Here is a 17,711-nt window from a genome sequence, read left to right as displayed (position 1 = left end):
CCGACCTCATCTCCAAGTGCAGGGAACATTGCGAAAGGAAACCACGGCAAAACTTAGAGTCCCCATCAAATTTATCCGGCAAGGATAATCGAAGGCTGGAAGCGGCCACTTGCTGCGGAGGTGGTGCAGGAGCTGGCGGAGAAGAAGCTTGCTGGAGCTGTGGTAATAGCTGCTGTAGCATCACGGTCAGTTGGGATAGCTGGTGGCCTTGTTGCGCTATCTGTTGCGACTGCTGGGCGACCACCGTGGTGAGGTCGGCGACAACTGGCAGCGGGACTTCAGCGGGATCCATGGCCGGATCTACTGTCACGATTCGGCTGGCTGGAGGTGGATCCTCTGTGCCAGAGAGGGATTGGCGTGGACCGTGTTGGTGGACCGGTTCTAAGTTGCTACTGGTATTCACCAGAGCCCGCCGCAAAGCGGGATGGTCTTGCAGCGGCGGTAGCAACCAGGTCGTATCCACCAGCAACGGCTCAACCTCTCTGACTGCTGAAGATAGGCGCGGTACAAGGGAGTAGACAAGAGCAAGGTCGGACGTAGCAGAAGGTCAGGGCAGGCAGCAAGGATCGTAGTCAGGGGCAACGGCAGGAGGTCTGGAACACAGGCTAGGAACACACAAGGGAACGCTTTCACTGGCACAATGGCAACAAGATCCGGCGAGGGAGTGCAGGGGAAGTGAGGTATAAGTAGGGAGTGCACAGGTGATAACACTGATTAGGCCTGCTGCGCCAATCAGTGGCGCAGTGGCCCTTTAAATTGCAGAGACCCGGCGCGCGCGCGCCCTAAGGAGCGGGGCCGCGCGCGCCGGGACAAGACAGACGGGGAACGGGTCAGGTACGGGAGCCGGGACGCGCATCGCGAGCGGGCGCCTCCCGCGTCGCGAATCGCATCCCAGCTGGGAGAGATATTGCAGCGCACCCGGTCAGCAGGTCTGACCGGGGCGCTGCGAATGAGAGGATGCTGCGAGCGCTCCAGGGAGGAGCGGGGACCCGGAGCGCTCGGCGTAACAGCTTAAATGGTCCATGCAACCAAAAGTATACTGGAAGGGTTATTATGGTTATTCAATGTATAATGAAATGTTATAAAATGTTTACTTACATTTATTTATTGATATTTTCTGTATCAATTCTTCACAGTCACACAATAAGAATATTTATTGTTTACTTGCTGGTGATGCGATTGGCACACAGCTTGTTACTGCAGAGTTTTTAAGTTGCATTACACTGGCTGATCCAGCTGTGGGTTGCACTTGTGAGTTAAAGGGGTATTCCAGGCAAAACCTTTTTTTATATATATCAACTGGCTCCGGAAAGTTAAACAGATTTGTAAATTGCTTCTGAAGTTTTCTGTCTAACTGCTCAATGATGATGTCATGTCCCGGGAGCTGTGCATGATGGGAGAATATCCCCATAGGAACTGCACAGCTCCCGGGACGTGAGTCATCAGAGAGCAGTTAGACAGAAAACAACAACTCAACTTCAGAAGCTAATAACTATTGGAAGGATTAAGATTTTTTAATAGAAGTAATATACAAATCTGTTTAATTTTCTGGAGCCAGTTGATATATAAAAAAAAAGTTTTGGCCTGGAATACCCCTTTAACGCTAAATGCCAGATGGCACTTAGACTTTGTAGCATAAAACAATGGCAAGTCCTGGTGCCACCCTGGAATTAGCAATGAGTTGCAAGTGCTACTTGCAATCTGAATGCCAGATGTATATGCACCCTCACTACTGTGTATTTTAATATCTGTGTGCCCATCACATGACCAAGACAAATTTATATCCTCAAGAATAAAAAACTAATAGTATAGTAATCAATTTTATCCTGTACATCAACATACAGAATCACAAATAAATACTCCTACAAAAAATACCATACTCCATACACATAATTAAATTTAGGCTAGTATAAGGATTAAAGAGGTTATTCAGGTTTAAAAAAAAAAAAATCCCGTATAGGCTTCAGTCTGCACTCTGGTTTTCCTTTTGTAGGAGACAGCTGCAGCCAGTAAGCCGTCATGTGCCATACTCCTGGGGATGGGAACCATGACGCCAGGAGTATGGCATGTGACGCTGATTGACTGCTATGGTAACCTGACATCTGCTCCAAAAGGAAGATTGAGGTGCCAAGCGGAGCCTAAACAGGGGATCAGGAAAAAAAATTTGAGAATTGAGTAACTGTTGGTTTGCTTTTTAATGCATTTGAATCCCTTTACAACTTTTTTAAATCTTAAATAACCCCTTTAAAGGAAATACAGTATATTAGAAAGTTAGAGCATCCTGACCTGCTGATATAGACTAATAGGACAGGTTACACAGATCATGATGTTACATTTAATATGTGTGTCCTATGCGCCATTTTATAATAAAGGAAATTAGGGCACTGGGGCCTTCCTTTACCCCTAGGTGCACCAATAAGCCTGCCCGCCTCCTCCTGTAACAACGCTTCCTCCTGCATATTCATCCAACTCTCTGCAGTTTAGAGACGGCTTGAATTACCGGTATGTGACTGCAGAGGGGCCAATGAATATGCATGAGGAGGTGTTGTTACATGAACAGGTGGGCTTGTCGGTGCACCTAGAGATAAAGTTATGCCCCTGATGTGCCAAATGTTTTTTGTTTGTTTGTTTTCAGGACACCTCATGCCCTATTAGCCTATACCAGCTGCTTAGAATGCTCTAACCTGCTGATAGTTCCCCCTAAAGGTAAAAATAGGATTTGTGAGGTAAACAGGATTCTTTTTAAAAAGCTGTATATAATTTTCAGATCAGCTTTTATTGGTTACTGATCCATATATGTATATAGTATGTTGAATATTGTTATGCAGCAACTGTGCAATGAGAACTGTTCATAAAAGAATAAATATTTTAATGTATCTTATGTTACGTCAATTTTTGTACCTTATCCTTTTGCCAGGATCCAGTAACCCTGTTCTTCAGGGAGCTAAGCCTTCTTTTCACTTTTGTCCCTCTTTCAACTTTCTCAGTTTGTTTCTCTGTATCCACTGTCCTTTATGTGGAAGGAAAAGTAAAATATATGTATGAGAGGTGAAACATCTAGTAGTTGTAAGATGCTTCAAGAATAGGCTATAAACGCATGGAGGTTTTCACATTTAATATGGGTTATTGTATGACTATCACCTAGATTTTTATTTATCTATTTTTCTACTGATTAGAGGCAGAAACACAATCTTGTTTTTTATTTTCTGATTGTACTTTTATTTTATTTTTAGTACATTATTATGGAGACATTAATGTTGCCTGAGCTGTTTTTAACACCATTTGGTGATATGCTTTACAGCAATCTCCATTGACATAGACCCAATGAGCATCTCAAGACCTTCTTCTTTGTATGTGGCAAGTCTGGAAGCATGCTCTGAGACCTGTGCAGAGGTCATTCTACAGTGGAGGGGGGGAGGGGGTGCTGAGCTCCTACTGTCTTCTCTATCTACTGGTGTAACCTTTAACTTTAATGCTGTATCAGTTTCCAGCAGCATCCTCCTTATCATCGCAGTCAGAACAAGGAGTCTCCGCTTAGAATAAAAACTACAAGGTTTTAGGATTTTTTTAAAAATATAGATAAAATTGAAAATTAGAGGCATAAAAACTTCATTTAAACAATAGGTCATTTTTGATGACACATTTCCATTTAGGTTTTGCTTTAGATTTTTCAGGTCTCAGCAACTTTAGTTAATAAAAGTCTCAGCATGTTGACATTATCCAAGAACAACCTATTATTTCCTCTACAGCTAGCCACAGGAGCAATTTTATTAGTGACAGTATATCGGGGAATTGCAACTAGTACTTCGTTCTTCCAAAACATCTCCATATAATAGTATGCAAGTAACAGCTTATTATGCAACCGCTTGATTGGCTCAAATGAATTACCCACTCGTTTGACAGGAACTCGAACCAGGTCAAATTCTGCTTTCGCTCACTGCCTCCTCCTTGCTTACTTTTGGTTCTAAACAGGTATAAAAGTCACATTTCATAAATCAATCATTATGCCGAAGCAATAAAAGGTTACTAACAGAAATTGATTGATTTACATATAAAGGACTTGACAGAAAAAAACTCATTGCTAGGAAACAATGTTTGGAGCTACTTTTATTTATGCAGGCAGCAGCGTGGAAATGATACCCTGCACTGTGGCACTCTGTAGTCTTAGGCTATGTTCACACGGCAGGATTCCCTCTACGTTACTCTACTCTATGCAAAATCATGACACACGAGTAATTTGAAGCAGATTTCAAGAAGAATTCCTCTGTGGTAATTCTGCCTGGAATCAAAGCCCCATAAGGGTTTGTTCACACTGCGAAATCCGCCAGCAGCCTGCACCATCACCATTCACGGCTATGCAGTACTTGCGGAATTTCGCGCAAAAAATTAACAAGTTCTTTCTTTGTGCAGAACAATTTCATCAGCGGAATTGTCCGCCGCTGAAATTCCACAGTGTGAACAGGTCTCGCGGAAGACCCATTCTCACTGATGGTACTGTTCAGTGCGCGGAACTCTACGGGAATTTTGCAGTGTCAACATACCCAAATTGTCAGTGAAAGGTCCTGATGAGGAGTATTTTCTGATTCAAGAACTGACATTTTTGAAGCAGAAAATACTCCTCATCAGGACTTTTCATTGACATCAATGGGGCTTTGATTTCAGGCAGAATTTCTGCAGAGAGATTCTGCTTGGAATCTGCTTCAAATTACTTGTGGGCTTTAGTTTTTGCAGGGACATTGAGGAAAGTCAGTGAGGAAATTCTGTCATGTGAATCCTTTTAATTGCACAAATCAGCAGACATTAAAAGGGGCATTAAACATCACAATGATTCTCGGTGCAGGGCCACAAGATCTCTGGATTGTTTGTGCAGTCCCTCAGTTACATCATTGTCACCTTCACATCCATTGTATACAAAGGCAAATGTTTGGTGACAAACAATGATGTTTTGAGCTGCATGAGCATTGGCTCATTTGCTGAGTGCTGTTTTGCCGATAATTGCCCCATGTAAGTCGCACCTGTATTGTTCTGACAGCACCAGGAGAGCAGCTGTGGGGAATTTGAACATATGATTCAAAAAATGAGGCACACATACCCATGATACTGTTTCAATTCTTGGAGTACTTGTTGCACATATAGTCTGCAAAGAAGAAAGCATGTTCAAAGCAGTATTTGTTTCCTATAAGTGAGTAAAATAATTTGACTGCTAAAGTTTCTCACACAGCTTTTCATAAAAAAAATGCTTGAAATGTGTATTTTGCATGCAGAAAAAATTATCTGTGTGAAGGCTTTAAAGTGTCCCTGGCGTTTAGACAAAACATTTCACATGTGACAGGTTAAAAGTTTTGATTGGTCAGGGTCCTAGTGCTAAGACCCACACTGATCATTAGAATAAGCCGGGAAAAACAATAATGGCTTCCACTCCCCAGCTCACTGCAGTTTCTGTCCAGTTCTGTCTAGTCTGGCTTCATCAAAAAAATAAAAAAAATAAACAATGGTAGATCTAGATTTGTTGTAATACAATTCATTACATCTAAATTAATTCTAAGAAGATAATAAAACAAATAAAACACAGAATGGGATTAAAACATAAAAAAACAAATGGCAGTAGCAATAGGTGTAAATAAAAATAGAAATGGAAAATTCTTACCTGAAATTTTCTTTTGCTGCAGTTTGAAGGCAGCACCCAGAGGTTTAAGCCTAATCCATGGACCTGTTGGACAGAACAGTAGCACTAACACTTTATTTAACAATTAACCACCTCACCCTTAGTGCATAAAAAATGGCAAGAACCTGTGCACACTGTGTTTTTATGCAGCTATGAACGCTGTGATGGTGCTGCCTTCCTGGGTATCCTTAGGCAGCACAGAGAGGGATATGCACAGCAATAACTCAGGAAGGGTTACCAGAGACAGCTGCTTGAAGCACTGTTTTGCCTAAAAATGGTGAACCCTCTCTAGAATAAGCATTCGAGATGATGGACTTGATCCAACTGTCTAGAGTGGATTTGCTGATATCCCTTTTTTGGAGCCAGCATGCTAGAAAAACATCACTTCTAAAGTCTTTTTATTTTTATTTTATTTTTTTGACAGTAGACCGACCAAAACTGCTCTCCTCACATGCAGCAGGCGAAGAGATTCTGAGGGATTCCCTTTCGCTGGGTGAATAGCTCGAAGTGAGATTACAGGTCAATTATTATTATTACAGGCCAATAAAAAAAAAATCAACCTGAAGCAATCGTTCTCAGCACTAGACATTCATAGAAGTCTCTGAGATATGGACTTCTGCACAAAAAAACTTGAATTTCACTTATCTGTCTAGCAAAAGTAATAGCCACAAAAAAAAGTGTTTTACCAAGACCAATGTCTTAAGTCAGCTTGGTCTAGAGGCCCGGATACTGTGACTGAAGGATTGGAGATGCCTCTAGTGGTGCACCAGCTGGAGAATACTGGAGAATCCAGATAACTTTAGAGAGTCCCTGTCATACGCCATGCATTCAAACACAGTCTGTTGGGATCCAGATACAAGAACCCCTTCTGAACTAGAAGGACTGGTCAACATGGAAGATTAAGAGATCTTCCCCTCGAAAGTTCTAAACAATAGAGCAAATCATTACCTTCTTGGCCAGAATGGGTTATCTGGATCACAGAGGCTTGTTCTTGTTTGATCATCTGAAGAACTCTGGGCAGAAAAAGAATTGGCAGAAACAAGTACAGGAACTCCTACAAGATGGATAGGCCATCTAAGTGGTAAGGATTATCTGACCTGCTGAGAAAGTAGAGTTTTGGAAACTAAGAATTCCTTCTTGTGGCTAACCTGCGGTTTTCAACAATAGCATGTAGTGATGAAAGTACAACAGACGGGGATTGCCAATATCCAATTCTTTATACAAAAACTTCAGCTGTAGTACAAACAGATATACATGGACAGAAAAGCATAATCACCCAGTGACAAAGTAGTAGAAAGTCGATCAGGCACCAGTCGAAACCATCTGCCTCCACCGAGGTCTCTAGTTTCAGGCCATGATCGATAGCATATCCTGGAGGATGGAAGTCAAGCTGCTCAGTGTAGCTGAGCTCTGACCTTCAGTCAGGCGACGTTTCAGGAGATGGACTCTCTCTTTCTCAAGCCTATCACGTGATACCCACCACCCTGTTTACAAATACTGCACTTCTCGCAAGAACATTAATATTAAGGTAAGGTAGAAAAATACATAAAAACATAAGTAATATAATACACATCAAAAACATATATCAAGAGTAAAGCAGTTTACAAAAAAAAAATTAATGAACAATTTTCATTAGGGGCACACGTTTCTAGCCACTGGATCCAGTATACTTCTCGTCTTAGTAAATTCTTCATTAACCCTTCCTGTTCTACATTCTCTATTTCTTCAAGTAGAGCTGGTGGTTATTAGTGTTGAGCGGCATTGGCCATATTCGAATTCGCGATATTTAGCAAATATATGGACGAAAATGTGCGTATGCGAAAATTAGCATATGCGAAAATTAGCATATACAAAAATTAGCATAAGCGAAAATTCGCACGCCAGTCTCACACAGTAGTATTAGAGCCTTCTTTACACCATACAAGCTAGAAGCAGAGAGGGGTAATCACTGTGATGTGTACTGTGGAAAAAAACAAAACAATATTCGTAATTACGAATATATAATGCTATATTCGCGAATATTCGCGAATATGCGATATTCGCGAATAAAATTTGCATTGCGAATATTCGCGAGCAACTTGTCTCACCAAATTTATCTTTCTTCTCTTCATCTTTCTTCTTTATTTCCAACTTCCGTCTTATAATTTCTAATTTAACTTTTATGCTCATTTTGTCTAATTTTCACAGCTCTAGATGTTTGGCCCATGTAAGACATTCCACAGGGACATCTAATTAAACAAATGACATTTTAAGTTTCACATGTAAAAAAACTTTTAATCGGAATACGCATACCCTTGGTGGAATGTGTCACAGTATTGCCTTTTATAATCCCATTGCAATTTTGGCAAGATCTACAGGGGAATGTTCCATTATTCTTCGCCTTCAAAAACATCTGTTTAGATTATTCTTTCTTTTGTAAATCTGATCTTATTAAATAATTTGCTATTGATTTTCCCTTTCTGTATATAAATCTTGGACGTTCTTTAAATAACGTCCCATATCTCTCATCTGCTTTTAATAGTTCCCAATATTTATGAATTTCTTTTTTTGTAAATTTTGCATGTCCATCATAAATCTTAAATTTTTCCCTTGTTCCTCATTTTAATTTTTCCTTTTTCTTAACTGATCTCTAGGTATAACTTCCACCTGTTGTGCTACCTTTCAAGTTCAGATCTTTCATAACCCCTCTGTACGAATTTCTCTATCATAATATTTCTATTTTTCTGATACCCTTCCTCAGAACTGCAAATCCTTTTAGTCCTCATTATTTGTCCTTTTGGTATCCCCTTGAATAACTGTGGGGTTGTTGGAACTGATATTGACTAAGAACTATGTGAGGTTCGGTGAAGAACTTTTTTTTTGCAGAAACAAGGAGTTTCTATGGGGTCTCCTGTAGCCCCTAGTTTGGCTAATATTTTTATGGCCAAATTTGAAGAAATGTATATTCTGACACACCCATTGGGAAATAAGGTAAGGAAATGGTTAAGATATGTGGATGACGTGTTCGTCCTATGGACGGGCACTCGTCAAGTGTTGGAAGAATATGTAAAATATTTAAATCAATGTCATCCCCTTATTAACCCCTTAAGGACTCAGCCCATTTTGGCCTTAAGGACTCAGACAATTTAATTTTTACGTTTTCATTTTGTCCTCCTCGCCTTCTAAAAATCATAACTCTTTTATATTTTCATCCACAGACTAGTATGAGGGCTTGTTTTTTGCGCGACCAGTTGTCCTTTGTAATGACATCACTCATTATATCATAAAATGTATGGCGCAACCAAAAAACACTATTTTTGTGGGGAAATTAAAACGAAAAACGCAATTTTGCTAATTTTGGAAGGTTTCGTTTTCACGCCGTACAATTTATGGTAAAAATGACGTGTGTTCTTTATTCTGAGGGTCAATACGATTAAAATGATACACATTATTACATACTTTTATATTATTGTTGCGCTTAAAAAAAATCACAAACTTTTTAACCAAATTAGTACGTTTATAATCCCTTTATTTTGATGACCTATAACTTTTTTATTTTTCCGTATAAGCGGCGGTATGGGGGCTCATTTTTTGCGCCATGATCTGTACTTTTTTTTGATACCACATTTGCATATAAAAAACTTTTAATACATTTTTTATAATTTTTTTTTTAATAAAATGTATTAAAAAAGTAGGAATTTTGGACTTTTAAAATTTTTTTTAGTTCACGCCGTTCACCGTACGGGATCATTAACATTTTATTTTAATTGTTCGGACATTTACGCACGCGGCGATACCAAATATGTCTATAAAAAATGTTTTTTACGCTTTTTGGGGGTAAAATAGGAAAAAACTGACGTTTTACTTTTTTATTGGGGGAGGGGATTTTTCACTTTTTTTTTACTTTTACTTTTACATTTTTTTAAATTTTTTTTTACACTTGAATAGTCCCCATAGGGGACTATTCATAGCAATACCATGATTGCTAATACTGATCTGTTCTATGTATAGGACATAGAACAGATCAGTATTATCGGTCATCTCCTGCTCTGGTCTGCTCGATCACAGACCAGAGCAGGAGACGCCGGGAGCCGCACGGAGGAAGGTGAGGGGACCTCCGTGCGGCGTTATGAATGATCGGATCCCCGCAGCAGCGCTGCGGGCGATCCGATCGTTCATTTTAATCGCGAACTGCCGCAGATGCCGGGATCTGTATTGATCCCGGCACCTGAGGGGTTAATGGCGGACGCCCGCGAGATCGCGGGCGTCGGCCATTGCCGGCGGGTCCCTGGCTGCGATCAGCAGCCGGGATCAGCCGCGCATGACACGGGCATCGCTCCGATGCCCGCGGTTATGCTTAGGACGTAAATGTACGTCCTGGTGCGTTAAGTACCACCTCACCAGGACGTACATTTACGTCCTGCGTCCTTAAGGGGTTAAATTCCCCTGTGAGGCAAGTGCGACCTGTATACACTAAAATGTGAACTAGAAACTACATTATATGTAAAAGAAAGTGATAGAAATAATCTATTGCACAAAGAAAGTGTACACGACCCACAGATATTCAAGGGGATACCAAAAGGACAAATAATGAGGACTAAAATTGCACAAAGACAGAAAAAAAGCGCACACGCCCCACAGGTATTCAAGGGGATACCAAAAGGACAAATTATGAGGACTAAAAGCATTTGCAGTTCTGAGGAAGACTATCCTAAAAATAGAAATATTATGATAGAGAAATTCGTACATAGGGGTTATGAAGGATCTGAACTTGAAGAGGTAGCACAACAGGTGGATGTTATACCTAGAGAACCGTTTAGAAAAAGGAAAAATAAAAATGAGGAACAAGGGAAAAATGAAAAATTTATGTTTCAACTTATGATGGACATGCAAAATTAGCAAAAAAAAGTTATTAATAAATATTGGGAACTATTAAAAGCAGATGAGAAATATGGGACATTATTTAAAGAACGTCCAGGATTTATATACAGAAAGGGGAAATCAATAGCAAATTATTTAATAAGATCAGATTTACAAAAGAAAAAAATCTAAACTGATGTTTTTGAAGGCGAAGAATAATGGAAGGGTACACGTATTCCGATTAAAAGTTTTTTTTACACGTGAAACTAAAAATGCCACTTATTTAATTACATGTCCCTGTGGAATGTCTTATGTGGGCCAATCATCTAGAGCTGTGAAAATTAGACTAAATGAGCATAAATATTCAAATAGAAATTATGAGAAGGAAGTTGGAAATAAAGAAGAAAGATGAAGAGAAGAAAGATACATTTGGTGAGACAAGTTTAGCGAGACACTTTTTTGAACATAACCACCAGGTCTGTGATCTAAGGTGGATGGTACTTGAAGAAATAGAGAATGTAGAACAGGAAGGGTTAATGAAGAAGAATTTACCAAGGCAAGAAGTATACGTGATAGGCTTGAGAAAGGGAGAGTCCATCTCCTGAAACGTCGCCTGACTGAAGGTCGGAGCTCAGCTACACTGAGCAGCTCAACTTCCATCCCGCAGGATATGCTATCGATCATGACCAGAAACTAGAGATCTCGGTGGAGGCAGGTGGATTCGACTGGTGCCTGATCGACTGTCTACTACTTTTGTCACTGGGTGATTATGCTTTTCTGTCCATGTATATCTGTTTGTTCTACAGCTGAAGTTTTTGGATAAAGAATTGGATATTGGCAATCCCCGTCTGTTGTGCTTTCATTACTACATGCTATTGTTGGACTCTGACTGGGGAATAAGGAGCCCCTGGATTAAATGCACGGGAGCCACCCAGTTACTAATAAGTGATCCGCTGTGTCAGAATTGAATCTGAGGCTTTCCCCATTTCTTGAAAATCCACTGAAAGACATTTCTGTTGAGTGAACATTCCCCTAGTCTTAGAGGCTTGAGACAGAGTCTGCCTTTATATTGGTTGTCCCTTTTTATGTAAACTGCAGAAAGATTTAATAAATTCTCATCCGCCCAAACCATGATTTGTGCACAATAAAAGGTTGCTCTTTGTACCTGCTTGTCTGTTTACACAGCATTGTGCCACCAGGTGTTTTTTTTTCCCTCTGTGTTTGACAGCGAGGATGGTGTTCTTGAGGTCATAGGCGGCATTCCTCCTCTTCCAAACAAGGCCTGTTGAGTTGATGCCAAAGAGCTTAAAGAAAAACTGTCAGCTTCCTCCCCCCAAACTAACCAGCCATACTGGCTGGTAGTGCGGGGGACACTGATCAGTTTGATGCTTACCGTGCCCAGGGCTGCCCTGCTATTCGGACGTAATCTTCTGTTTTCAGTATATGCTAATTAGGTGCTAACTTGCACTGGCCGGGCTAACTGGCACTGGCCGGGCTAACTGGCCACAGCGCCACCCAGCTCATCAATATTCCTCCCCTCTCTCTTCATTACAGAGTGGGGAGAAGAGGGAGAGGCAGAGGGAGGGTGTCACGATTCGGCTGGCAGGAGGTGGATCCTCTGTGCCAGAGAGGGATTGGCGTGGACCGTGCTAGTGGACCGGTTCTAAGCTGCTACTGGTTTTCACCAGAGCCCGCCGCAAAGCGGGATGGTCTTGCAGCGGCGGTAGCAACCAGGTCGTATCCACTAGCAACGGCTCAACCTCTCTGACTGCTGAAGATAGGCGCGGTACAAGGGAGTAGACAAGAGCAAGGTCGGACGTAGCAGAAGGTCGGGGCAGGCAGCAAGGATCGTAGTCAGGGGCAACGGCAGGAGGTCTGGAACACAGGCTAGGAACACACTGGGAAACGCTTTCACTGGCACGATGGCAACAAGATCCGGCAAGGAAGGGAAGGGGAAGTGAGGTTATATAGGGAAGTGCACAGGTGAATACACTAATTAAACCAACTGCGCCAATCAGCGGCGCAGTGGCCCTTTAAATCGTAGAGACCCGGCGCGCGCGCGCCCTAAGGAGCGGGGCCGCGCGCACCGGGACAGGACCGACGGAGAGCGAGTCAGGTACGGGAGCCGGGGTGCGCATCGCGAGCGGGCGCCACCCGCATCGCGAATCGCATCCCGGCTGGAAGAGGTATCGCAGCGCACCCGGTCAGCAGGTCTGACCGGGGCGCTGCGATTGCGAGGATGTTGCGAGCGCTCCGGGGAGGAGCGGGGACCCGGAGCGCTCGGCGTAACAGTACCCCCCCCCCTTGGGTCTCCCCCTCTTCTTGGAGCCTGAGAACCTGAGGACCAGACTTTTGTCTAGGATATTGTCCTCAGGTTCCCAGGATCTCTCTTCAGGACCACAGCCCTCCCAATCTACCAAAAAAAATCTTTTTCCTCTGACCGTCTTGGAGGCCAGTATCTCCTTTACGGAGAAGATGTCAGAAGAACCGGAAACAGGAGTGGGAGAAACAAGTTTGGGAGAGAAACGGTTGATGATGAGTGGTTTAAGGAGAGAGACATGGAAGGCATTGGGAATACGAAGAGAAGGAGGAAGAAGGAGTTTGTAAGAGACAGGATTAATCTGGCACAAGACTTTGAAAGGACCAAGATAGCGTGGTCCCAGTTTGTAACTGGGGACACGAAAGCGGACATATTTAGCGGAGAGCCATACCTTGTCTCCGGGAGCAAAAATGGGGGGGGTTCTTCTTTTCTTATCGGCAAACCTTTTCATGCGGGATGAAGCCTGTAAAAGAGAATTTTGGGTCTCTTTCCATATGGTGGAAAGATCACGAGTTACTTCATCCACAGCGGGCAAACTAGAGGGCAAGGGAGTAGGGAGGGGGGGAAGAGGGTGACGGCCGTACACCACGAAAAATGGGGACTTAGCAGAAGATTCAGAGACTCTGAAGTTGTATGAGAATTCGGCCCATGGTAGAAGATCTGCCCAGTCATCCTGGCGGGAGGAAACAAAATGCCGTAAATAGTCACCCAGGACCTGGTTAATTCTTTCTACTTGCCCATTGGATTGGGGATGATAAGAAGAAGAGAAGTTTAATTTAATCTTGAGCTGTTTACAGAGGGCCCTCCAGAATTTAGACACGAATTGGACGCCTCTATCCGAGACGATCTGCGTGGGCAAGCCGTGAAGACGAAAAATGTGTACAAAAAATTGTTTTGCCAACTGAGGCGCTGAAGGAAGACCAGGAAGAGGAATAAAATGTGCCATCTTGGAAAATCAATCAACGACCACCCAAACAACAGTGTTGCCACGGGATGGGGGTAGGTCAGTAATAAAGTCCATACCAATCAGTGACCAAGGCTGTTCGGGGACAGGCAGAGGATGAAGGAGACCAGCAGGCTTCTGGCGAGGAGTCTTATCCCGGGCACAGACAGTACAGGCCCGCACAAAATCAACAACATCCGTCTCCAGAGTCGGCCACCAATAGAAACGAGAGATGAGTTGCAGGGACTTTTTGATGCCCCCATGGCCTGCGAGGTGGGAGGAGTGACCCCATCTGAGAATCCCGAGACGTTGGCGTGGAGAAACGAAGGTCTTCCCTGGAGGAGTTTGCCTGATGGAGGCTGGGGAAGTGGAGATCAGACAGTCAGGAGGAATGATGTGTTGCGGAGAGACCTCTGCTTCCGAGGCATCCGAGGAACGAGAGAGGGCATCGGCCCTAATGTTCTTGTCGGCAGGGCGAAAATGAATTTCAAAGTTAAAACGGGCAAAGAACAACGACCACCTGGCCTGGCGAGGGTTCAGCCGTTGGGCAGACTGGAGATAGGAGAGATTCTTGTGATCGGTGTAAATGATAACTGGAAATTTTGATCCCTCCAGCAGATGTCTCCATTCCTCAAGTGCCAAATTAATGGCCAGTAGTTCTCGATCCCCGATGGAGTAGTTTCTCTCCGCCGGAGAGAAGGTCCTAGAAAAAAACCCACAAATAACAGCATGCCCGGAAGAATTTTTTTGTAGAAGGACCGCTCCAGCTCCCACTGAGGAGGCATCTACCTCCAATAGGAAGGGTTTAGATGGGTCAGGTCTGGAGAGCACGGGAGCAGAAGAAAAGGCAGACTTGAGCCGTTTAAATGCGTCTTCCGCTTGGGGAGACCAGGACTTGGGATTGGCATTTTTCTTGGTTAAAGCCACGATAGGAGCTACAATGGTGGAAAAGTGTGGAATAAATTGTCTGTAATAATTGGCGAACCCCAAAAAACGTTGGATAGCACGGAGTCCGGAGGGGCGTGGCCAATCCAAGACGGCAGAGAGTTTATCCGGGTCCATTTGTAATCCCTGGCCAGAGACCAAGTATCCTAGGAAAGGAAGAGATTGACATTCAAACAGACATTTCTCCATTTTGGCATAAAGTTGATTGTCTCGAAGTCTCTGAAGAACCATGCGGACATGCTGGCGGTGTTCTTCTAAGTTGGCAGAAAAAATCAGAATATCGTCCAGATACACAACAACACAGGAATATAAGAGATCACGAAAAATTTCATTAACAAAGTCTTGGAAGACGGCAGGGGCGTTGCACAGGCCAAAGGGCATGACCAGATACTCAAAGTGTCCATCTCTGGTGTTAAATGCAGTCTTCCATTCGTCCCCCTCCCTGATGCGGATGAGATTATAAGCACCTCTTAAGTCCAGTTTGGTAAAGATGTGGGCACCTTGAAGGCGATCAAAGAGTTCTGAGATAAGAGGTAGAGGGTAGCGGTTCTTTACCGTGATTTTATTAAGTCCGCGGTAATCAATGCAAGGACGCAGGGAGCCATCTTTTTTGGACACAAAAAAAAATCCAGCTCCGGCAGGAGAGGAGGATTTGCGGATAAACCCCTTTTTTAAATTTTCCTGGATGTATTCAGACATAGCAAGAGTCTCTGGAGCGGACAGAGGATAAATTCTGCCCCGGGGTGGAGTAGTGCCCGGGAGGAGGTCAATAGGACAGTCATAAGGCCTGTGAGGAGGTAAAGTCTCAGCTTGCTTTTTGCAAAATACGTCAGCATAGTCCATATAAGCCTTAGGGAGACCGGTTACAGGGGGAACCACAGGGTCACGGCAGGGAGTACTGGGAACCGGTTTAAGACAGTCCTTGAAACAAGAAGTACCCCAGCTCTTGATTTCTCCTGTGGACCAATCAAGGGTTGGGGAATGGCGTTGAAGCCACGGTAATCCAAGGAGAATTTCGGAAGTGCAATTGGAGAGGACCAAAAACTAAATTTTTTCGTGATGAGGTCCGATGCACATTAGGAGGGGTTCCGTGCGGTAACGCACGGTACAGTCCAATCTTTGATTGTTAACACAATTGATGTAGAGGGGTCTGGCGAGACTGGTCACCGGGATGTTGAACCTGTTGATGAGAGAGGCCAAAATAAAATTTCCTGCAGATCCGGAGTCCAAGAAGGCCATAGTAGAGAAGGAGAAGATGGAGGAAGATATCCGCACAGGCACAGTAAGGCGTGGAGAAGCAGAGTAGACATCAAGAACTGTCTCCCCTTTGTGCGGAGTCAGCGTACGTCTTTCCAGGCGGGGAGGACGGATAGGACAATCCTTCAGGAAGTGTTCGGTACCGGCACAGTACAGGCACAGATTCTCCATGCGGCGTCGTGTCCTCTCTTGAGGTGTCAAGCGAGACCGGTCAACTTGCATAGCCTCCACGGCGGGAGGCACAGGAACGGATTGCAGAGGACCAGAGGAGAGAGGAGCCGGGGAGAAAAAACGCCTCGTACGAACAAAGTCCATATCCTGGCGGAGCTCCTGACGCCTTTCGGAAAAACGCATGTCAATGCGAGTGGCTAGATGAATAAGTTCATGCAGGTTAGCAGGAATTTCTCGTGCGGCCAGAACATCTTTAATGTTGCTGGATAGGCCTTTTTTAAAGGTCGCGCAGAGGGCCTCATTATTCCAAGATAATTCGGAAGCAAGAGTACGGAATTGGATGGCGTACTCGCCAACGGAAGAATTACCCTGGACCAGGTTCAGCAGGGCAGTCTCAGCAGAAGAGGCTCGGGCAGGTTCCTCAAAGACACTTCGAATCTCCGTGAAGAAGGAGTGTACAGAGGCAGTGATGGGGTCATTGCGGTCCCAGAGCGGTGTGGCCCATGACAGAGCTTTTCCAGACAGAAGGCTGACTACGAAAGCCACCTTAGACCTTTCAGTAGGAAACTGGTCCGACATCATCTCCAAGTGCAGGGAACATTGTGAAAGAAAGCCACGGCAAAACTTAGAGTCCCCATCAAATTTATCCGGCAAGGATAGTCGTAGGCCGGAAGCGGCCACTCGCTGCGGAGGAGGTGCAGGAGCTGGCGGAGGAGATGATTGCTGGAGCTGTGGTAGTAGCTGCTGTAGCATCACGGTCAGTTGAGACAGCTGGTGGCCTTGTTGCGCTATCTGTTGCGACTGCTGGGCGACCACCGTGGTGAGGTCGGCGACAACTGGCAGTGGAACTTCAGCGGGATCCATGGCCGGATCTACTGTCACGATTCGGCTGGCAGGAGGTGGATCCTCTGTGCCAGAGAGGGATTGGCGTGGACCGTGCTAGTGGACCGGTTCTAAGCTGCTACTGGTTTTCACCAGAGCCCGCCGCAAAGCGGGATGGTCTTGCAGCGGCGGTAGTAACCAGGTCGTATCCACTAGCAACGGCTCAACCTCTCTGACTGCTGAAGATAGGCGCGGTACAAGGGAGTAGACAAGAGCAAGGTCGGACGTAGCAGAAGGTCGGGGCAGGCAGCAAGGATCGTAGTCAGGGGCAACGGCAGGAGGTCTGGAACACAGGCTAGGAACACACTGGGAAACGCTTTCACTGGCACGATGGCAACAAGATCCGGCAAGGAAGGAAAGGGGAAGTGAGGTTATATAGGGAAGTGCACAGGTGAATACACTAATTAAACCAACTGCGCCAATCAGCGGCGCAGTGGCCCTTTAAATCGTAGAGACCCGGCGCGCGCGCGCCCTAAGGAGCGGGGCCGCGCGCGCCGGGACAGGACCGACGGAGAGCGAGTCAGGTACGGGAGCCGGGGTGCGCATCGCGAGCGGGCGCCACCCGCATCGCGAATCGCATCCCGGCTGGAAGAGGTATCGCAGCGCACCCGGTCAGCAGGTCTGACCGGGGCGCTGCGATTGCGAGGATGTTGCGAGCGCTCCGGGGAGGAGCGGGGACCCGGAGCGCT

At 44.6% G+C, this 17,711-nt stretch overlaps 1 protein-coding gene and 1 long non-coding RNA gene across 3 annotated transcripts in view; one reads left to right on the top strand and one right to left on the bottom strand.

Annotated features, from left to right (window-relative positions):
- ARHGEF18 (Rho/Rac guanine nucleotide exchange factor 18) overlaps positions 1-17,711 on the bottom strand; it is a 328,222-nt gene that overhangs the window by 155,310 nt on the left and 155,201 nt on the right. Inside the window, exons 7-9 of the mRNA XM_056570400.1 lie at positions 5,093-5,137; positions 3,893-3,964; positions 2,902-3,010 (exon numbers count right to left, since the gene is read on the bottom strand). Coding sequence (XP_056426375.1) covers positions 2,902-3,010; positions 3,893-3,964; positions 5,093-5,137 — 226 coding nt within the window. The remainder of the gene's footprint in view (positions 1-2,901; positions 3,011-3,892; positions 3,965-5,092; positions 5,138-17,711) is intronic.
- Positions 1-17,711, top strand: part of LOC130367731 (uncharacterized) — a 126,508-nt gene that overhangs the window by 40,370 nt on the left and 68,427 nt on the right. The gene's annotated exons all lie outside the window — the stretch shown is intronic.

Source organism: Hyla sarda, chromosome 1, assembly GCF_029499605.1.
Source record: "Hyla sarda isolate aHylSar1 chromosome 1, aHylSar1.hap1, whole genome shotgun sequence".
Taxonomy (NCBI): Eukaryota; Metazoa; Chordata; class Amphibia; order Anura; family Hylidae; genus Hyla; species Hyla sarda.
Note: the sequence above shows the minus strand (reverse complement) of the source record. Positions and strands in the feature narration are given on the sequence as shown.